This window comes from Colossoma macropomum, unplaced genomic scaffold, assembly GCF_904425465.1.
Source record: "Colossoma macropomum unplaced genomic scaffold, Colossoma_macropomum, whole genome shotgun sequence".
In the NCBI taxonomy this organism is placed as follows: Eukaryota; Metazoa; Chordata; class Actinopteri; order Characiformes; family Serrasalmidae; genus Colossoma; species Colossoma macropomum.
This window is the reverse complement of record NW_023494788.1, coordinates 24,452,206-24,475,589: the sequence shown is the minus strand read 5'-3', so window position 1 is coordinate 24,475,589 and position 23,384 is coordinate 24,452,206. Positions and strand designations below refer to the sequence as shown.

The window sequence follows — 23,384 nt, the reverse complement described above, 5'->3', positions numbered from 1 at the left end:
AGTTTTTATTTGTTGGGCCAAAAATGTATCATCGTTGCCCGAAGAAAAACATGCATCGTTCTTGTAAATGTTCTTTAGTTTTATTGCGAATTAGTGCAAAGAGGTAAAGTTTACAGTGAATTTGAAGCATTTCTGTTGGTCCATTCATCATTAAATTTTGACGTAATGTAAAGAACAGCCACCGTGTTTATGATGTAGAGAAGTCGAAAAAAAAAGTCGTAAATTCTGTGATTTTCAAAAATGCAACTCAGTAATTCAAAACAAGCTGTTTTTGCAGCATACTTTCTATATATGGACAGTATGAACTGGGAGAGAGAAACTCTAATTGTGTTTACATACTAAATCAAACCCTTTTATTAAAAAAATACATGATTTTCCATGATATAGGTCCTTTAACTATCAAAATATAATAAGAAATAGTTGTTTGTCAAGTAGGCTTAATTTTTACAGTTGAATACATATGTGTGTTCAAGGATCCGGGCCAGATTCCATCTGAGGTCAATCCATTGCTGAGTATAATTTCATGCTAATGCTACACTAAGTTAGCCTGTCACCCAGCCAAAGATAATGCTCTCATAACTTTACACCATGAAGCTACGCTGTCTGGCTAGCTTCCCTGTAATAAGACCCAACAGGGCAGACTAATTAAGTAGCCATTAATTTTTTTAATGTAAAGTTTTTTAATGTAGTGTCCTGAAAACAGGGATGCACTGAATTTGCTTTCCACATAAAAAAAATAGTACATCAACAGATGTTTGTCTATCAGTTTACTTTTTTATGCAATGATTGTTTTGATGTAACATTTAATCATCTGAAAAATAACATACAGATTCTCCTATGTGCAGTAATTTCAATATGTCACTTTTAAGTTATTTCAATTATGCAGGCTTATATGCTAATATTGCTATCATTGAAGGAAAACCTCGTATCTCCAAAATGGTAACTTTACAGGAGGAGGAAAAAACATACTTCACTTTTAATGCAAGTCAATGGAACCAGACTTTTTTCCAAGTCATTCTGGGCTGTTTCTTTTGGTCCATTATTCATGAAGTTTACACACAATGTAAAGAGCAACAGGCTTTTCAAATTATCTGAAAAACTGAAAAATGACAAAAAAGGAGATACAAGGTTTTTTTTTCCGACAGCAGCAATACGCTCTCTGAAAAAAAGTACATGCAGATTTTTTTTTGTTCATCAAGTAAATCAGTGTAAAAAAATACATACTTATACAGTTTAAACTAATGTTTTAAAACAGAACAATACAACGAAAAGGCTGCAGACAAGACAGGGTTGGTGGGGTCAATGCAAATATAATTTCAATGGAATACAGTACTAAAAGTACTTTTTGGTACCACCCCAGTGATGCTTTTGTATCTTTTTTCCTGAGAGTCTATGGACAGATATATGATATTAACTGCTCCTTTATTTCTTCCTTAGTAGTTTGCCACCTCAATATAATCACTAGGTCCAAACTGGCCACCCTACTGAAAAAGATTTGGCTGCAGGATCAACAACTTTTACTCCAGGACCAGCCTTGAAAACCACAGACGAACCCTTTTTAATCCCCTAAAGAACCTTTTAGTGGATGATTCTGTAAAGAACCATTTGGTAAATGAATCATGAGAGTCTAAAGAACTTTATTAACAAAAAGTTAAAACCTTTAATACAACACAAAGGTTCTCTATCAATAAAAGATCTTTCCTATAACTGGTATATCCCAAGCCAATTGTTGTTTACATTTAGACATTACCATGGACGATATCCTCATGCTTATTGAGCCGCAGGCATAAATGTTATGGATAGGATGACAAAGTTAAATACATTCATCTTTTGTGGTTGATAAAACATTCAACACAAAGCCTGCAGAGAACAAAAAAATCTTAACCTGTTATCTTTGAGTACTGATACATGAGAACAGTGGACATTTTGTCAAATTTCAATGAATCTTTATCAGAGCCGGGGTTGGTTTTAACCCTGATGGGAGATGTTTAGCTGATGTTAAAGCCCAATTATTTGTGAGAATTTATATTCATATATTTTACTGAATCAATAGCACCGATTCAAAGAAGCGAACAGCCCAGTATCCACTGTAGACTGAACAGATCTGAGAGGGAAAAAGGCTCTGCTATGTGTTCGAGTAATGAGACACGTCAGAAAATGAAAGACTAGGCCTAACATCATTTAAGCCAAGTGACCTGACTTAGTCCAGACAGTCGCCATTCTGAAATACATAAACCTGTAGGTTCACTGGAAACAAAGAATGGTCTGTCCTTCCAAATTAACCCTGACCACAGCCGTCTTGAGTAGCACCTGTCTGTTCAGCATGAGCGTGAATTAAAAAACGAAACGCAGCAATAAAGTCTGGAAAACAGAGTGCCATAAAGCAATGAAAGAGACAAGTTTCAAAGGCGTTGTTTTTTTTAGCCGGCAAGCCAAGAACCTGGAGGAGTTTTTAATGGACAACATACTTGCAGAGGTTATAAAGACTTTTATGGGAACTCAATGGATGAAAACTTGGGCCTGGATGACAATTATCCAGATGTATTGGAAGTGAAAGGAGAGCTTGAAAAAATACAGTGGGAGCAGAGAATTCCCAAGGCTGCGACCAGCGATGGAAACCCGACGGAAAGGCGAGCTTCTTATTGCACACTGGCGAACTGTGTTAAAGGCCACAACTTCAATTACACGTGGCTGCTGTGGGGGCTTTATGTTTCACAGGGGTGAGATAAAAATGACCTAGACCAGGAGCCATGTTAGCCCTGGGCTGACTCAATGATAATGTTGTCAGAGATGAAGAGTGGTGTAACTGGGTTAGTAACGTTTTTGACCGGGTAGTAGAAATTCCGGTGTTCTAGCCTGTCTGGCCAGTGTCTAAAACCATTAAGTCCTCAGCTACTCGCCCAAGAAAAAAAAAAATGAAAGCAAACTGACAAAGGGACTTTGTTTGGGCAGTATGCGGACCGTATCCCATTGCAAAGGAAACACAGTTCTGTATCATGCAAATATACCCAGTCAGTAAAACATGTGCGCATGTGTGCTCTTTGGCAGGCCAGAGGGGCTAATTCGACTCTGCAGCTCAGACAAACAGCTCGCACAGGCAGAGAATGTGGGGCATGAGTATATAAGACCTCCACGGCCCCCCCTTCATCCTCAGCGTATGACAAAGCAGGGGAAAACAGAGGGCTATAAATGGTCGCCCACTGTACCACAGACGACACACTGTTCCTCAGCATTTACGCTTGGGGCCTTTCCGCAAGACCACTGGCGGCTTCCTAAACTCTCGCTGGTATGAGATGGTCGGGACCTCATAATATCAGGCTGACAACTTGATGGGAAAAAAACATCAGCGTTAATGTCAGCAAGATGATGAATTACATGAGTTTATCGGTACAGCATGGCGCATCCAAAAACAACATTCTATGGTTGCGAAACATGTGGCTTTGGTCTAAAATTAAGGCTTGAGGTTTTGACAAAGGGGCAAGGTGAGGACTGGGGTAAACGGCAAAAAAAACAACTGGTGACAAGAGTTTCAAGAGTTCAAAAAGAGTAAAAAGTTGACGTTATACATCGATCAGGCATAACATTATGACCACCTCCTTGTTTCTACGCTCATTGTCCATTTTATCAGCTCCACTTACTATATAGGTGCAGTTTGTAGTTCTACAGTTACAGACTGTAGTCCATCTGTTTCTCTGCATACTATGTTAGCCCCCTTTTACCCTGTTCTTCAGTGGTCAGGACCCCCATGGACCCTCACTATTTGGGTGGTGGATCATTCTCAGCACTGCAGTAACACTGACGTGGTGGTGGTGTGTTAGTGTGTGTTGTGCTGGTCTGAGTGGATCAGACACAGCAGTGCTGCTGGAGTTTTTAAACACCTCAGTCTCACTGCTGGACTGAGAATAGTCCACCAACCAAAAATATCCAGGCAACAGCGTCCTGTGGGCAGCGTCCTGTGACCACTGATGAAGGACTAGAGGATGATCAACACAAACTGTGCAGCAGCAGATGAGCTATTGTCTCTGACTTTACATCTACAAGGTGGACTGACAAGGTAGGAGTGTCTAATAGAGTGGACAGTGAGTGGACACAGTGTTTAAAAACTCCAGGAGCACTGCTGTGTCTGATCCACTCGTACCAGCACAACACACACTTACACACCACCACCACGTCAGTGTTACTGCAGTGCTGAGAATGATCCACCACCCAAATAGTGAGGGTCCATGGGGGTCCTGACCACTGAAGAACAGGGTAAAAGGGGGCTAACATAGTATGCAGAGAAACAGATGGACTACAGTCTGTAACTGTAGAACTACAAAGTGCACCTATATAGTAAGTGGAGCTGATAAAATGGACAATGAGCGCAGAAACAAGGAGGTGGTCAGAATGTTATGCCTGATCGGTGTATGTTATTGCACACAAATTCCAAAATCACTGCAATTCAAGTGGGCAAGAGACGGACAACTGCAGATGAAATCTGTATAAAAAACAAAAAACTCTGAGGAAGAGGAAACAGCTTGCAGCGCCTATTACAGGTCATATCTCTATAGCTAATGTTTAACCGCAGCTGCCTCCAGTGCACTGATAAACCCTAGGGCAGGTTTGACCGACCACGCTCCTCTTTGGCCCTATCTGGCACACACAGGGCAGTACCTCCACTCCTGATAGGTGGCCAGCACCTGCAATAGCTCTGTCTTGTAATCAACTGTCAATATTTGATTACCAGGCTCGCTACATTTGTCCTGCAGAACTCAAACACAGGTTAAGTGGAAGGCCTGGGCAGCTTATACAGCAGTGGTTTATCTGCTCTTTACTAACAACCTTGAGATAAACACAGTTTGTGTTTGGCACGATTTCTTGAGGAGATACAACAGAGTTTGTGTTATTCAAGGTCACAGTGGAAAAAAGCTGGTATTTTTACAAGTCAAGGAAAACAGAGAGGCTATTACGGTAATGATGAAGATTACTGTGTATACAGAGTTTGTAATATTAAAACTACAGTGAGGAAGCAACCACTTGTTATACGTGTTATATAAGCGGGTTTTTTGTTGTGCTGGTATTTGAGGGGAGATTTTACAAAAAATAAAGAAATAAATAAAGTAAAAATGTACATTTATTTCATGCAGTTACTGAATAATCTGCCTTACGTTTTGGTCATGTAAATTCAGACGGACAAACCGAAATACACCCTGGAGGATAAGAGGTTAATAGTTTTATACAATAATAAATAAACTGTTAATCACAATTACTCGAATGTCAGTGAAAATTTCATGACTGTCACAGGCCTACACGATAGGCCCTTTCCACATTTCTGCATTTTTTCTGCCGGAAGTAGTCGTTGCAGGGTGACGCTGCTTCCGCTAAAGCAATTACAATAGCAACAGTGATGAGTTGAGTGTGTACAGCTCACTCAAATGCTAGAGCTTGAAGCAAAAACAGATGAGAAGAGGATCTCAGTTTCAGTGGTTTGTCAGCTGACGATGAGCAGAGGAAAACGAGTTTGTGCAGTTAATAAAGGAATAAACCTCTGTGTCTGCGCTTCACCACTGCTGACCAACGCCACACTGAATGCAGTTTGAGCTGTAAAGTTGCTGCTGCAGCCGCTTTCAGAGGAACAGTTTTCTCCCTTTCTTACAAAAATGACCAGCGACTGAGAGAGCGAGTGCTCGCCGGAGAGTAGATGTTCGTTCACCGGTGCCGGAGGTTCCACCTTAAATGGTGTCTGAGCCGCCAGAGCGTAAACTGCTGCACCATTTAAGGTGGAACGGGAAAATTCGAACAAGAAGCTGACTTCAGCCTCGCATCATTTTAGTGTTTGACAGTTTCTCGTTGCAGATTTAATGTATCAGGAAACCAGCTGGAGTGATTATAAATGCAAAAATGAAAAATGTCTACAGTGGCACTACGGACCACAGCACAGTTTTTCGCCGCTTTAACTAACTTTTTGTTAGCGAGCTGTTTCAATATCACCAGCTAATTTTGCTTATTTAGCGCTCTGGTTATAGTTATTTTGACCTAACTATTAATTTATCACTCTATAAATGATAACTTAGCTGACGTTATTGTGCTCTGATAGCTGCGAAGGAATCTTTCCACACATCATTTATATCCTTTAGTCTGGACTCCCGCATTGTTGTGTGTTTGGTGTTCTCCAGCAGTTCTGGACACATCCTCAAATTTCAATCTTTGCAGCTAGGACAAAGATAAAGTGACACACCTTTCTGTCTTGGCTGAAGTGATACAAACGCCTGCATTTTTGAGGTTTGTAACTATCCGAATAGCGGAAGTCGTTTTAGCCAGCGTTCACGCACTTCCGCTTTCTTGTGAAAAGGGCCTATTGGCTAGGCTGGAGAAATGATTTGCAGCTCCACTCTCTTACAACCTTCGGCTGGCACCTGCCCTCTGCTGAAGTCTCACTTCTCTCCTTCTCCTGGCTTTACCCCACTCCTCCAACGTTCCATCAACCTCCCACATTCCACACCGTGCCTCAGCCATGACTAACTCAATTTGCTCTGCGCAGGTCTCTGTCAGAAAAGGTTTAGTCCACATGCCTGGCCGGCAACTGCCGGAGACTAAAGCCTCTCCAGACATCCATCTAACATGAGTATGTGAAAAGAAACAGACACCCAATACCGAGATATAACATTGATCGTGACGTGAGAAGAGAGACCTATAGCCGTATGTATTGGGCTAGTCAAAGAAAAGGTGCTGGGAATAATACCGTAAGCTCCTGCAATCAAAAAATGGCAGCTGTGGGTAAAGCAATGCTGGTTTGACCCTTGGGCTGCCTGCCAGCCACAGGCTTACATATGTCCTTAACGCAAACTGTACAAGTTTTATTTTGCAAATAAAAAAAGGAAACCAAATATTCCAAAGTGGTGCGATTACACAGTGTATGTTTCTACGGTAACGATTCACGGCCCTAGGTTTCCACATGAGGTACCCGTATTAAATTACAAACGTAGCACTTCCACAGAGCTTGACTGTGCCACCCCACCCCTCCTCCCTACTCCCACCCCCCCCTCAACTTGTCCCCGTAAAGTGGTTTGGTCCCGCATTCATTGTGGCGCCACAGCAGAAGAATACCCCTGACCTGAAAGCCGGGCCAGACCCTACAAAGTGTCCATTGACGGTCGCGCCACTCACGTGGCCTGCAATCCTGGAAGATAGTCTCAAATGAATCCGTCGTCGTGGCACTTGTACCTGTCAGTGCACGCCGAATTTTGCCCCTCGCACGGCGCTGATCTGTCGTCTGCCTCACAGTTATTTTCCTCTCTGTGGCCGTCACGTGAGGGTCACTCTTTCACTAGCTGTTCCGCCCCCGCCAGCCACTTTTTTCTCACCTCCCTTCCCTCTCAAAATAAAATGATCAAGCCCGCGGGAGCAGGGCAGGAATCAGCTTTCCAAGCCCCACGTATATTTAGAAGCAGCCTCATAAGAGAATGGAATTGTTGTGCCATAAAAATATCATTTTAGTCACATTCAAAATATTCTTGGTATTCAAAGAAGCTGCTCAGTGAGAGTGAGACAAGTATAAGAAGGAAAAAAAGGGGGTTTAAGGTCAGAGAATGCAAAACAAATGCTTTGGAGTTGCTGAGAGTGAAGCAGAGCAGTCGAGCTTTGCAAACAAACAGTAAAGAGCCGTCGGACCTCCAGTGGACAATGGATGTGAGGCCGGTAAATGACACCCACACGTGTTCGCAGAGAGCCCACCTCACATCCCCATGCAAGTAATTTTATCGGGCTCAATCGTTCATGGGGATGAGAGACACATTACAGCCAGCAGCAGATGAAGACTCACACAGGTGCAAGCATGTTCATTGTAGAACAGCCCACCATAACGCTGGCTGGTATGGGGGACCCTACAGCTTTTTTTTTCGCGGATACCATTTGTGTAGTGTGCGTTTCCCATGGCCAAAGTCTAAGCTCCGTGTTCGAGGAGTGGTAAAGCTGTCCGAGTGCCAGAACTCTGCAGCTCTCACAGTCGTACTTGCCATCGTTTCAGATTCCCAAGGGCCCAAACCACTCCCACAACTCTCACACGCTTTACACATTCCAACTGCTGGGTTCCGACCTCAACAGCTGGCTATGCTTTTCAATTCTACGACAGATGAAAAACTGAAAAGCCACTGACAGTCAAGCTTTAGCTTACCACGCCACACCACAACATTACCATTACTGAATAATAATAAAATAAATTCAATTCCCAAGTCCGGAATAAAAAAAGAAAACAAGAACAGAGTTGATGATGAATGGGATTAAAGCAGCGAACACATGAAAACAATCACTAACAGGTGGTTTGATGTTAACAATCAAAAAAACAACACTGACCGCCGAGCAAAGCTGCCCCAAACCGCTGTTTTGCAACGAAGTGGAACCCTCCACCAGACACTTAGTGTCCATCAACAACATGCTATGCACGTCGTCTGGGGAGGCATGGAGATCCTTTAACCTTGAAAAGGATATGCCAGCAGAGGACAGATACATCATGATGTTCAAGGGACAAAAAGACAGCTCAGTATTATCAGGGGCAGTAGGTTACATTCCCAAAGGACCTAAAAACACATTTGCAAATAGCCGAGAGGGCAAACTCCATCGCACGGGTTCTGTTTGCATGGTGTAAAACTTTGGAACCGACAGCTTTGGTTTCTGTTTCCCACAGACAGGCACGAGCATCTAACCTTAAATGAGTATCCAGCCCGTTACACAGCATCATTACATTCTACGAGGAGCTGCAACACCTCTTAAAGAGGTGCAGCGCATGCCTGTGCAACCACAAAACGTTTTATTGAGATGGAAACTATGATGTATGTAAAAGGGGCAAAGCTGTCTCAAATACTGTTCGAGAATTTTTGCACAAGCTCTTTCTGGCGATGTCAGTGTAGAGGCCTATTTAAAGGAAGTACAGGTTTTTTTCTTTTTTAACATAGTAGTTTTTAACATAGTGGAACCTTCACATCAAGTCCAAATGCATTTTTTTTCAAACGCTCTGAGAAGATGGAGAGGGACGGAAAACTGGATTCCACTGCAAATGAAAGGCTACACATTACATCGTTGCTCAAATCCGATTTTTGGCTCAGATCCGATCTCTCTGGCACGATGGTTCATACTTGTTTAGGTAAGTATGACCCGCATGCGAATCAGATACGTATCCGATCTATGACCGCATATGAAAGTGGCTCAGGTTTGTGTGTCCACACAGCCTGAAAACATCAGATCTGAATAACATTAGGGCAAAAAATCGGATTTGTGCAGCTTCAAACCTGGTAATGTGAACGTAGTTGTACACTAAGTACACCCCCTTCTGCAAAAATACCAGACAGACTATGAACAGACTATGGCTACGTTCACATTACCAGGTTGACGTGCCCTAATGTGAATCGGATCTGATGTTTTCAGGGCTGTGTGGACACGCAAATCTGATCTTTTCAAATCCGACCTGAGCCACTTTCATATGTGGTGCCGAACAGAAGTTAAAGCCTGTAAACGGTGGAAAAGCAGCTCATCTCACCTTTTTCTCCTTCGTCTCGCTCTAATAATGAAGCTGAGAGCTGATCAGAGTTAATTATCTTCTCAGCGAAGCTCGTTCTGCTCGTTAGTTTGTGCTGATGATGAACGTGATTCATTCACGTGACGTTACTGAGTAGGATGCGCTCATGAGGGTCATTTCAGGACGCCGGTTCGTCACATTAATGACAGATTTGAATCACTTACCTAAACGAGTGTGAACCATCATGTCAGAGAGATCGGATTTGAGCAAAAAATCTGATTTGAGCAATGAGGCTTGTAATGTGAAGCCTAGGATACCTAGGTAAACAAAAAAAGGCATCAATCAGCTGTTTGTTGTACTAAGATAGTTTCTTTAACTGCCGCATTTTTATATTCAGCATGTTAGAAGCTTATGTGCTCTGCCACAAAGCAAGATGAGCTGTTCTGTCAGCATCATCTGCTTGGACCGCAAACATGACATCAGACATCTGATGTCAGTCTGATTTTTAACGCATCCGTACAGCGCTGCAATCATTAGGCTGTGTTAACTTTTTGATATCTGTCAAAAAATGCATTGATACACTTTACTGGTTTGTTGTGGGGACAAATCAATGTAGGCAGGAACAATGTGAAAGCTTTTTTGGGAAAATCTACTGTTTTTTTTCTTAGAATAAAGCAAAAAAATAAAGGGTGTTAGTTTTATTCAAACTGGTTGCTGTTGTACTGAACCTTTACAGCTGGATTTTACAGCTCTTGATTGTTTAAAATGTTTAGTTTAAAATCAACATGACTGACTGAAGCCCCACCCCACACATCTCCCACTGGCTGATGCACGAGAACGTCAGAGTACATAACCAACAGAGCGTAATTTCTGGTTGGTACTATCTGGCTGGTAAATGTTGTTGGATAGCGCACTGCACTCGTTGAAATCAATGGCAAGACGTGCTTTTCACAAATGCTCAAGTGTCCTTGTGAACACAGCATTATGCAGTGTTGCAGTTCAGTTTCTGACTCGATGTGAAAGATGGCATTAATATATCGCTGCTGTCGGAACAAAACCTTGTATCTCCAAAATGGTAACTTTACAGGAGAAGGAAAAAACATGCTTTACTTTTAATGTAAGTCAATGGAACCAGACTTTTCTCCCGTGTCATTTTGGGCCGTTTCTTTTGGTCCATTCATCATTAAACTTACATATAATGTAAAGGGCAACAGGCATTTTCACATTGTGTCAAAAACTGAAAAATGGACATACAGGTTTTGTTCCGAAAGCAGCGATATGTGTGTTCTATTTCACACACCTATTCAGCCTTGATGTGAACAGACCTTAGTACAGACAAACCTCTGCGTGGGGGGACCTGAAACTGTCCAGTACAAAACAGTCCAAACTCTGCTGTGCAAAGAAATGCAGCCCTGAGTGTTGCGGCGCTCTGAACGCTGCCATCTCTGACACATGCTGAGGTCCTCATAATTTGGGACTGACAGATCACATACAGCAGATGCTAAAGGAGGCACTAGCAGATATCTAGGCTGTGTCACATAGCTCAAAAGCCTGGGAGTCAAAACGGTCGAAGGTCCATCCGAAGGGAGAAAAAAAACCTTTCATGAACAGACCGCATCTGCGTGTCAGCGGAGAGGGCGACGAGGGGGAAGCGAGCGTAAGAGGTGCGGGCTATCAATCATGTGCATGCCTTGTTTTGTTTGAGGCTGGCGTGGCATTCTTTCTCCCTCTCTCTCTCTTTCCCGTCGAGGGAGCCGCCGAGCACCCCCCCCCCAACACATGACATATACACAGCTGCTGGAAGGGAGCAGGCCCCAACACAAACTGACATGCCAAATCCCAAAGAAAACAAGAGAGGCTGTCTCCAGTCAGAGGATTGCTTTTCAACATCTCATTTGTAACGCGCCCAAAAGAACAGCTGGGGAAGCGGGGGCGCGGGAGGAGCGAGAGAACGGCAAACCTGAACAGGGGATATTGAACGAAAGAAAGAGAAAGAAAAGTGCTCTGAGACTGGATGCACAAGCGGGCACACCAGGGGAGGACTGACATGTTATTGTAAGACCACTGGTGAGGGGTCAGGCATGTGACCTAACCTGGCCCACTCTCTGGTTCTCTCCTCTGACCTCTGCCCTTTTCGGCAGAGAACTGGCCAAACACAGACCACCAGGCCACAACAATGAGCCTTTGACGCATCAGGGCTCAACAGGCATTGCTGTACACCAGAGAGGGAGAGTGAGTGACTGGGTGAATGAGTGAGGGAGGGGAATATTTGTGACTAAGAGTCAATGTGCTGAGAGACTGCTGTACGATTCTCGACAGCTATAGATGGGAAGAAAAGACATCATGTGACTTAGAGCTGGAGGACTGTGTGTATTCTACGCTCGCTGAGGGATGGTCAGATGGGATATAGGGTCAGTTTCCCAGACAGGACTTAAGCATAGAGAATCTTCATTCAGAACGTCGTGCAGTCCAGGACTAGGCTTGTTTAGGAAACCCAACCTCGAGTCTGACCCTTAGAATAAAGCAGTAAGCCACTCGAGGGAGTGCGTTACTGTGGTTTTATCACGTTTAAGGGAGTTTTAGGCAAAGAACACCCTTCCCAAATCGCAGTAACGCACTGCCTTGAGTGGCTTATTGCTTTTATAAAACAGCGGCCAACATAAAATATATTAAAATACACAACGTTCTAGATAATTATTTAAGTTGTTATTAATAATAATCAACATAAAGAAGTATTCAGCCAAGAAATGTAGTTCCTTTAGAGTACGGCATCATAAGCAGCCACTGACCGCTGAATGAGGAGAAGAACGTTCGGTCGCCAATCACTGTAAACTGCAGACATTTCATGATTTTTTTACAACTTTTTTCATATAACAGTGAACATATGATATGTTTAATGCAAATAATTTCAGTTTATAAGTATTTTTGGTCACCACGCCACTTTTCTCACGCTGGAGCTGAATCTCAAACGGCTCCCTGCTCCCTACATAGTGCACTACGTATGAGTTTAAATACTGACTCCTGCAGCCCAACAGAGCAAAATATCGCTAAAAAATGGTCATTTGGGATTCATCCACATTCATAATCGACAAGCAGTGCATCTGACAGCAGAAGCTAGAACTTCTAAACTTAATATTACACAGCGCACTGCTACAGAGTACAGAGCCGTTTGGGATTCAGCCTGGATTTGACCCTTTTGACGGACATTTGAAGCGCGTGAGCCACTCAGGTGACATTCTTTAGACTTTTATACTGCTGTTTTTCAGTGAATCATATTGAGTACTTTAATTCAAGCCTGTGATATTAATGATGGAGTTGTTTAGCATGTTTGCTATCTTTTAGCCTGTTAGCTAGCTGACCAGCCTAGTTCTAGTTAAGTAAGTCTAGACAACCAGCTCAGGCTGAGGTGTGAATAACTAATTCCCTCTGCAACAGTTATCAAAAACCACAAAGTTGAATATTTTATTAGACATAAACTGAAGTAAAAGAAAAATGGCAGTGATTATTATATTACTATTATATTAAAAGTACAGTTTACACAACCAAACACAGGCACACTTTTTTAAAGCAAGTTTTGTATACAAGATGAAAGGTAAACTGATCTTTCGTTAGAACGGCCATAAGTAACTTATTTGGGGACATATATTGGTGCCAGTGCTTGTATCTTCTGCCTCTTTTCTCCTCACTGCAAAGCACTGGTATACAGGATTATGGGAAATGTAAGGCAGCGAAGGATGAAGTCTTCAAAAACAGGCAAAAGGAGAAACCGCAGGAGGCAGAGTTTTATATAAGCACTCGACTGGGACATGACTGGGTGCCTTCCTGCCTCAGAATTAGAGCTGCAACGATTAATCGATTAGTTGTCGACTATCAAATGAATCGCCGACTAATTTGGTGATTGATTAATCGGTTCAAGTTATTTATTTAAGAGACAAAAAAAAAGAAAAATATTCTCTGATTCCTGCTTCTTAATTTGAATATTTTGTGGATTCTTCACTCTTTGGGGAACCAAACTGAATATCTTTGGGGAGTGGACAAAATGAAAGATATTTGAGGACAGTATCTTGGGCTTTGGAAAACACTGATCAACACTTTTCACCATTTTATAGACCAAACAACTAATCGATTAATCGAGAAAATAATCAACAGATTAATCGACAATAAAAATAATCGTTAGTTGCAGCCCTACTCAGAATACTGTCTAAGCAGGCAGTTGTTATGCCCCAAATGCTGTCATTAGTAATAGTCCCAATTAGTATTTTTTACTCATAGCTCACTGAGACAGGTGGAGAAATCTGTTCGAAATGGTTGAATCTAAACTTTTTAATCATTTGCAACTGATGCAAGCAGAAGATGAGCGGTTTTAGTACCGCTTTAATATGCTGATATGCTAATTTAGTGCCTACAGTCTTATTTTCCTTCTGTTTATCATTTGCTGACATGGAAATAAAAGGAAACATGTGAGAAATACAGACACTAACCCATCAAAACAGAATGAAAATCAAATGTAAATGTGACTGCTTATGTAATTAACTACATAATTAGTCCTGTTACTGTGTAATAGCATATAAACAGTACATCAGCGAAAATGACTCCAGACTTCCGAGTGTTAAAAACTGTTGAGCCAGCATGTGATGGATTACTTTTTGGGTTTCAACCTGCAAGAAATCACCATCTTAGCAGTTCACATGCTCTCCACTATTGGAGCATTGCACCCAAGCTCCCCGTCACACTTTCAGCTAAATATTTTTACAACCACCCCCAATTCGAATCAGCCTGTTTTCCTTCCTTTTACACTCCCAGTGGAGAGGACACCTCCCCCACAGAGCAACACGATCCTGTACCAGCATCTAGGCACCACAAGGCACCAAGGCCAGCAGAGGAACTCTTCATCCTTACAAAGAATCGAGGGATTGTGAGACCACCATCAACCATCAAAAGAGCCACCATATGGCTCTCCTTCTATCGCCTCAGATCTCAGGTTTACTTTTAATGGCTAATTAACTCTAAAGTTCCTCTCGCGTGCATCCTAAGGCTTGTTTTTCAGTTACGACACTCTTATTCAAGGGTTCATTTCCTGGAAATGATGGAATAAAAGTGTTGTTGTTTATGTTATAAGAGTTATAAGAATGAAAGGCCCAATCCCATTTCACCCCTCGCCCCCACCACTCAGCCCTTAGCCCTCTGTTTTGTACGTTCACGTCTAGGGGTAGGGTGTCCCAATTTTTGTTGAGATAGAGGGGGAGGGCGAAGTGTTGGGGTTACATGGCCCTCCAAAAGGAGGCTTTTCAGGGACTCCAAACAGTGATATGAGGAAAAAAAAGAAAAACCGGCAAGACGGCTGAACAAGAGACCAAAGAAACCCACAAATGTAAGAATTGTCTCCGTTAAAAAATTACGATAACCACTGTATTATCTTAGTTTAACGTCGTTTCAGTGTATTATGGTCGTTTTTTTCGTTAATAGCATTAATAGCATGCTAATGTCTCGGTAGCTAGTTTTCTAACTTTCCCGTTCCACCTTAAATAGTCCAGCAGTGCTGACGCCTGAAGCGCCAGAATGTAACTGCTGCTCCATTTAAGGTGGAACGGGAAAATTCGAACAAGAAGCTGGTGAATATCTGACTTCAGCTTCACATCACTGAAGAATTAGGGGTGGGTGATAATAAATAATTGCCCCCCTCTTTGAAGATCATATGATTCCCTAAATGTAACTAAAGCCCAGCAGTGAGGAGCTGAACTTTACCCTCCTCTGCTGTCACTGCAGACTGGCAGGGTGGCCTACAGAGCAGCGCTAGTAGCTGTTAATGAAGTAATGTTTTTTTTTATTTTTTTTATTTGAGGGTCCCATTTTGCAGGGCAAGATTTCAACCACAACCCTTTGTAACTCAGCTCCAAGGAGTTAGGGTGACACTCAGAAACAGGGGTAGGGGTAAAAAGAAAAAATGGGATTGGGCCAAAGTCTGGACCTGCTGAAGAGTCAGCAGGATTTAAGGGGTTATTATTATATCCACAGTCCTTTCTGGGTCATCTGCAGTCACTCGCTCACATAGGACTTCATAGGGACATTCATACCTTAGTGTGGCGAGTGAGATTTACATCTGCAAGCCCTTTTCCACCTCATTACAGAAGAATGCCACTCGCAGTCTACTGCTAATGAGAGTAGGTGACACAAACACGGCCCCTGTGTAAACACCATTTGCCTTCACAATAACTTCTTATTTGGGTCCACGTTAACAATTCCTCCAATTACCTTCCTCGCTGCAGCCAAAGTTTCACAGCTGTGTCACAGCTTCCCATCCACCCGGAGGGATCTTGATGCTTCATAGCGGTCATTTAAATTATAAGGTGGTGATTTTCTCAGTGCTTTCCTCCAATTAACAGCCACATTTCTTCGACATACTTTGAAATGTAACTAAATGTTTCTTTGATTATATTTCATGAATTAACACCAAAACTTATTTGGAAAGTTCTACATCATGGAAAACTGAATTTTCCCAATTTTGAACTTTCAAAATGTACTATTTACTCTCCAAAAACTGGAACACTCCTGGTTAAATGACCTATTTCGCTTATTTTAAAATAAGTTAAAATATGTTAAAATCAGCAAATACATGTGCATTAAAAGTGTTCTTTATACAGGATCTGTACTTATTTTCATGTAGAGACTCTACAGACGTAATTTGACAAGGGGCGCGTAAACTTTTGCCTACAGCTATATAAGAAAACGAGTTTGCAAAAACTGCAACTTGGCTTTTTGTGATGTCAACACATTTACATATATCTGCCTACTCATCTTAAAGCAGTTTAGCTCCTCCCATTCGCAGTGAAGTTATAAGGAGTGTTTCAGCATTGACTGCCAATCAGAACACAGACAGCCAATCAGAGCAGAGCTTATTTACATATATCAGTCTTAAAGGCACAGTAAGAACAGCCTGTTTAATTCAAAGAGATAAACAAAGGTTGGGAAATGAATCATATAAATGACTCATATAAATAAAGTGATGAATGAAAATGTTGGTAAAGGCCCTTAAAAGCCACTTTTTCTCAACTAATCTGTTTCTTTTTAAACTTTTTTCCCTCTTTTACACCAACACATTCAACTAAAATGCAAATTGGGATATGTTAAATATTCTAAAACGTCTATTTAATCATTACTAGTGAGTTGCGCTCCAGAGTTCATAGCTACAAATCTCTCTTTAATCATTACTGGCGAGCCTCAATGGTTTATAACATTAACAGCTGAGGCGCCTCCTCTCCTTACTGTAACTGGCCAGTAGTGGAAGAAGCTAAAAGGTAAAGGATGTTTTGACACTCCTCGGCTCCTTAAAGTAAAGCTCCGGGGATAAATGGGGGCTACCGACTGTGACACCATGTTTCTTAAACATGGTAAATTAACTTCCCCCGGTGATAAACCGTGAAAGAAAGAGGGAGAGGGGGAGGAGAGAGGACGAGGGAGGAGAAAGTGAGAAAGTTGGGGGTGGGGTGGGGTGGGGGGGTTGGGGTGAACAAATGTCTACATCTCTGTTAAACTTTTACTCGTTTGCGCTTTCAAATCCTGGAATTTCATTTACATTCCTGGTCATTCCGTTCGTCATATTTGAGCGTGTTGTAAAAGGCGGTTATTTATTTTAGGAGGACACTTCTGATTGTGTGATCTGCTGAGCCTGTGATCCACATCTCCAGGAATATCTCGCGCTGCAAGGGTGGTCGACGTCAGTATAAACAAAACAGCAGGCGCCTCCAAACACTTTAGCTTGTGCTCCAATGTCCCACGGACACACAGCGTGTTCTAGAATACGGTGCAGAAGAGAGAGACCGCCCTCCGCTTGCTGAATTTTCAGTCATAACAGCCATTAAGTAGAAGCCGTTTATTTTTCAGGAGACATTTCTGAGGAGATTAGATGTAAGATAATCCCCTTGCGTAAGGAAGGCGGAAGTGAAAGGGAAAAAAAACAGGAGGTTCCAAAACTGGAGCTCAAAAAAATGATTAAACATTAAAGAAAAATACTCTGCAACTGGAAAACAACTGTGCAAGACCTGGCAGACCACCAAAACGGTCAGTCACCATCAAATAAACAGTACTTTCATCTTCAAAGAAGAGGAGAAAATCAAGCTCCTCACTTGCTTCAGATCTGAAACTCTATAGGTCTGAAAGGATGTGTAGCTGCTGAAAAGCCATTACTGAGAGGACCAGCCTGGTGACCTCAGAACCCCAGAGTCCAGACCTCTACATCACTGAATGCACCGAATGTGAAATGGCTCTTCAGATTTGATTTAGAATGTGTTGTACATGGTTCTGTAAAGAACCCTGTTAAAAATGGTTCTATATAGCACCAAAAAGGGGTTTTCTATTGTTAAACGCCTGACATCGTCACAATAGCAGAACCCTTTCAGGTGCTATACAGAACCATTTTCAATAAGATTATATGTAAAACCATATCGCTGCTGTCGGAGCAAAACCTCGTATCTCCAAAATGGTAACTTTACAGGAGAAGGAAAAAACATGCTTCACTTTTAATGTAAGTCAAAGGAACCAGACGTCTCTCCAAGTGATTTTGGGCCGTTTCTTTAGGTCCATTCTTCATGAAATTTACACACAATGTAAAGAGCAACAGGCATTTTCAGATGTCAAAAACTGAAAAACGTTAAATTGACAAAAATGGAGCGAAATACAGCAGCGAAATACAACACATTCTCCAACAATCAGAAGAACCATTTCACCAAAGAACCATTAAGGACGAAGTGGTTCTACACAGACCTCATGGTTTTAGACAGAACCATTGCCTTTACCAAAGAACCCTTGAAGAATCATCTTTTTTCAAGGTCCTTTTAACTTCAAAACGATTCTTCACTCATCTTATTTACAACAATCGCTCTTTTTTGAAATCCCACTGAACATCGATTTTAACAGTGAACAACTGGCACAAATTGTTTTACATGAAACTTTCTGAAGTCAATTAAACTTTCTAAAGCTGAAGTTATTGTGAATAAATAACCAATACTGTCCCAAATCTCTGTCCATGTATATGCTTAGAGCGCTCTTTTTTCCCAGCACATTTTTTCAGCATCTTACAAACAATGACATCCATTCATGCTCTGCAAACTTTGCTTCTTAAAAAAAACACACTCAGTTTATTATTATGTGAACAAATTGCTCAAATTCCATGTGGGACTGTTAAACTTTGGCTACAGGGCCAGAAGTGACTTACTTGGCTTTTCATAAACACAGCACACAGGAAAACACGGCAATCACACGAGCTGGAACGGCCAGTGGATGGAGTCAGACTCTAAATCGTCCGCTTGAAGATGCTCAGGCCCGGAAGCGTTGCGTAAGCCGAACGATTCCGTGTGCCTCTCTGGCAGCCGCATGCTAACCACACTTCCGCAAGCAAACGGAAAATATTAGTCATCTGCAGTCCCTATGTAGCGGAGACCGAAGAGTAACGACTCAATCAATCCTCAGTACAGCACTTTGCAATAAAGTCACCTATTTGGGCTGATGATGGCTATTTGCAGTCCCGACTCGCCGGGCTGCCAAGTCTGGTGAATGATTTAAGCCAAAACTGCTACAGACGTGATGGAGGAATTTTCTGATTAACTGCTGGCCAGTTCAGGTGCAAGTACAGTAAGTGATGGATAATGTAATACACACAAAACATCATGCATATACAGTAGTGACTAATTTTAATGTCTTCTTCCAAGCAATGGCTTACATCAGCATATTTACATCAGTAATTCTTAGAAAGTTCTCCTAATTGTATTTACATAAAACATACTCTTTGTAACTTTGTAACTCATTAATGTGACACTGTGGTGCATAATGCTATAGAAGAACCACTTTTGGTTCCTTAAAAAGAGGAAAAAAAATTCAATGGATGATTCTTTGGAGAACTATTTATGTAAATGAGAAATGTATGAGCATAAAGAGCCTTTCTGAAGTTTGAAGAACCTGCACACGATAATGGTTCTGGGAAGAGTACTTAAATTGATATAGAACCTTTAGATCACACTCTTAGTAATTTCAAAAGAGTCTATGTAGTACCAAAGAAAGGTTCTGCGACTTGTAACAATAACAGAACCATTTTTAGTGCAACCAATAAGACTTTCTTAAAGGTTTCTTGAAAGCACAGGTTGTCTATCGTGGAGAAGAACCATTTAAACCTTCAAATCTTTGTGTTGTCATGGTTCTGTGACTAAAAGAACCACTGAATATAAACAATGGCTTTACTAAACAACCCTTGGAGAACCCCTTTCACTTTTAAGAGTGCATGCGAAGGTTCTTTAAACCTTTTAAAGGTCCGTCCCTTTCACACATCTCCTTCTTAAGCGTAGTTCTTTAGGGAACCGAAAGTGCTTCTTCTATGGCGGGGGTGTCCAAACCTTTTTCAAAGAGGGCCAGATTGTACTGTGTTAAAAGTCCTGAGGGCCAACATGTTATTGACAAAGTGATTCAAAATATTAAGTTTTCAAAATATCAGCGCATAGAATCTGAGCTTTCTGTGAGCTGCCGTGTTTCCTATCACTGCATAAAAGATGCATGAGGCTTCTTTTATTGTTGGATTGTTCAGTGAGAACAGTTAGGATCAAGAAGCGCTTGTAACAAATAATTAAATCGTCTAAAAGTAACAAATTAATACAACATGTCTAATGTATTAATCATATTCCTATTCACATGTTTACTTGTTGAAAAATATAATTGGTGAGACAAACTAAACAAAAAACTATACATTTTTGGCTTTGTCAGTTAATGTTCTTCACATATCAAATAAACACAGTGTAGCCGTGTTTTTGTTCAACCTTAAAGGGTTAATATTTACTGAACTACTGAATTTGCTGTGATCAGACATTATCCATCTCACCTAAATCGTCAGTTTTCAGAAACAGGGGCAGGTTAAAATCTGTCTGTGGGCTGCATTTGGCCCTGGGGCCGGACTTTGGACACCCACTGTTCTACGGCTTCACTAAAAGAACCTGTTGTGGCACCTTTTTTACTCCACGATCTTCTAAGTTCAGCTTATCTTCAAACAGTCATGCTTAATCAGAGTCGTAGCCTTTTTAGGGAGACAGCAGTGGATCCATAAATATCTCCTTCTAAGATCCCTTGTTTGAGACTTTGACAAATGCAAGTAAACAGCTGACAACATTGGTGCTACCAAGCAACAAGGTCCATTATGAAACTGCAGCATCCAATGAAAGGGCGAAGGGGAGCCAAGCTACTCGCTCGCTGAATCTCTCGACTCCGGAACGCAAGAGACTGCGCTCTCTTAATATCTGATTCCCAGGGTAACATGACCGCCATTTGGCCAGGCTTTGGAGTGATAAACAGACAGACTTTTGTCTCGTTTCCCCCCTTTTTTTTTCTTTCTCCCTATCAAGTGTAACATATCAAACTGGCCCACGGGTACGTGTCCTGATACAATCGAGGCAGCAAGTCGCCGCCACTGATTTACAAGCCTGGAAACCTGCAGCCCCGCATGGCCGCAAACAAACATAATTGCTTAATCTAATCGCATTGCTTGCGGCATTTTTGTTTACTTTAGGCTAAGCGTCTCGGTGAAGGCCGCGGCTATGTGACCGTGAATGCCACATTGTTCCGGGGCCCCCCTGGCAGATGCAATCTTCTGCTCGGATGCCGCTCTCTTCTCTTCCGCCCTTTCCTGTGACTCCCTCCCCCACCTCCCCTCCCCAAAACCAACCCCTCCACCCTCCCACCCACCAACCATCCTTCCTCTGCTAGTCTCGGCGACAGGCTGTTGAGTCTGAGGCGTATGCTAAGGGCAAAAGGGAGACTCCACTAGCTCACGCTTCACCTGCAGCCCTGATGGAGTGGAGTCAGTGAGCTGTGCTATCTGCTCCCCCATCAGCGGCCTGGGCCTGCATTCAGCCGCTGCATTCAATGGAAAACAGCGGCTCATTTCGGGGGGCCGAGAAAGAGGAAGGCCGGAGAGCGGCTAATGCGAGAGGATCGCATTCAGCGAAACAAAGCCAGAGGACAGGCTTTTAGAGGTCTCACGCTCCAAACCTGGTCCTGAACTCAAGAGAAAGGTTCAAGGGTTGTGGGCCGGTTGAATTTCAAATGCAGCACACTGGCTGGGATGAAGGAGACTCGGGAAACAAAACGTCTCTCTGCTGTATATGTTTATCCTTTGAGGTCTAAGGGTCCTTTTCAAGCCCCCAGAACCAATTTAAGTGGTTGGTAACAGAAAAGTGACTTATATGTTGCTAAAATGAGGCAATTTCAGACTTAAAAAACAGACTAAACATTGCACAAAACGCTGCAGGTATTCACTTCAATGCAAAACTAACTGCTCACGTTTGAGTCCTGGCCTATTTTCTGTCCACAGGCACACAACAATGACATTTATGTGAAGTGAATTTGAAGAAATTCTCATTGCATTGTGGTAATCCGAACTAATTTGACCCAAGTCGTCCTACAACAACTCCACCTGAAAAGCCGCACAATAAGCATTGAGATCTGAGGTTGAAAGTCCCACTATGCAGACAGACATGTGCTAAAATTTGGCCAAAGGGTTAAATTAAATGCAGTCATGTTTTATGAATTTTAAAAAAGACTGTGTGTTAAGTTACGATATGTTGTGTAATAGATTTTGGCAGCGACGCCTTGGCCTGTTTTGTCTCCAGCTACTCTATTCACCATTTATTAGCCCAGACACTTAACACAAAAACAGCTCTTCTACTCACCCCGAGCACAGTCCGTCACGAAAATGATGTCAAAAAGGACAAAAACAATCCATATAAGTTCCATGATTCTTTAAAATACAGAAAAGGCCTCTGCTGCTCGAATCTGTAGGGGAAACCAGAAACAAGTCCTCGGTAAGTAAAGAAAGCTTGAACTCTTGTTAATAGAGGGTAAACATAAGACCAGTTATAGCTCAATTTCATAATTTCTAACACACTTTTCCCTTGGAGGAAGGTCAAGGCACTGAGGAAATCTGTAACAAAATTACAGTCTTGTAACCAGTAACAATAAAACAAGCTGTTAATCATTCAACATATTGAACATCTGAGAGGATGAAAACAGTTTCTCCACTGTTTCAGCAGCCTGGAAGGGGTTCTTCCTTTCAGTCAACAAAAACAGCCTAATAAGCATATTTGGTCTACCTGTATACACTAAATATGCCCGTATAACACTGTATAACTTCATTATTGCTCCTTATTCTAAATAAATAAAAGCAATAAAGTGAAATCATACTGAAATAATACTGTGCAGAAGACCACAAAGCACAGGCTTAACTTACCAACAGTTGAGAAAAATCCTGAATTTCTTCTCCACTGACAGAACGACCATGCTTACATCCTCCAAAGCCCCAGACGAGTGAACTTCAGCCTATTTACACTGACAGCAGCCTCCGGAATCCGACCAATGACTAAAAATGATAATAATAATCCACACAACACGAACCGGGACGGTCTCCTTCAGTGTTAGTCGAGTGGTAAACAGCCCCTTTCCCCCAGTGCAGCTCGCTCTCCGGAGGACGTTATCGAGGTACAGTAAATGAACCAGTCTGTGGATGACAGTCCACCCCGGACCGGACCGCAGCCTGCGGACTCCCGCAGTTCACTCGCAGCGCAATACTCGTCGATATTCCTCCCTCGGACGGCTTCGTAAGAGCTTCGGTATCGCGCCTGCACTCCGCCCAACCTGGAGGACTGTAGAAATTAGCGGTGTTTGTTCAAACTCGCCGCCCGCACCGCGCCGCGCCGTTAGCTCGGGATTTAGCCGAACAGCAGCGCCGCACACTCCGCTACACCAGCCCCGCCCCTCGGCCAACTTCTGACCAATCAGAGCGCAGCTTTCTTACAAACGCGTTCCCCTCAGTAGTAGACTGTGTTGATATCCAGATGCATCGCCAATAAGAACAGCCATAAAT

The 23,384-nt window shown here is 42.3% G+C and overlaps 1 protein-coding gene across 2 annotated transcripts in view; it reads right to left on the bottom strand.

Moving 5' to 3' along the window:
* fgfrl1a (fibroblast growth factor receptor like 1a) overlaps nt 1-22,280 on the bottom strand; it is a 71,444-nt gene extending 49,164 nt beyond the window's left edge. For both annotated transcript variants that reach the window (XM_036568875.1, XM_036568876.1), the window contains exon 1: nt 22,195-22,280. In XM_036568875.1, the coding sequence (XP_036424768.1) occupies nt 22,195-22,258 (64 nt within the window). In that variant the 5' untranslated portion in view covers nt 22,259-22,280. The remainder of the gene's footprint in view (nt 1-22,194) is intronic.
* Between the last annotated feature and the right edge of the window lie 1,104 nt (nt 22,281-23,384).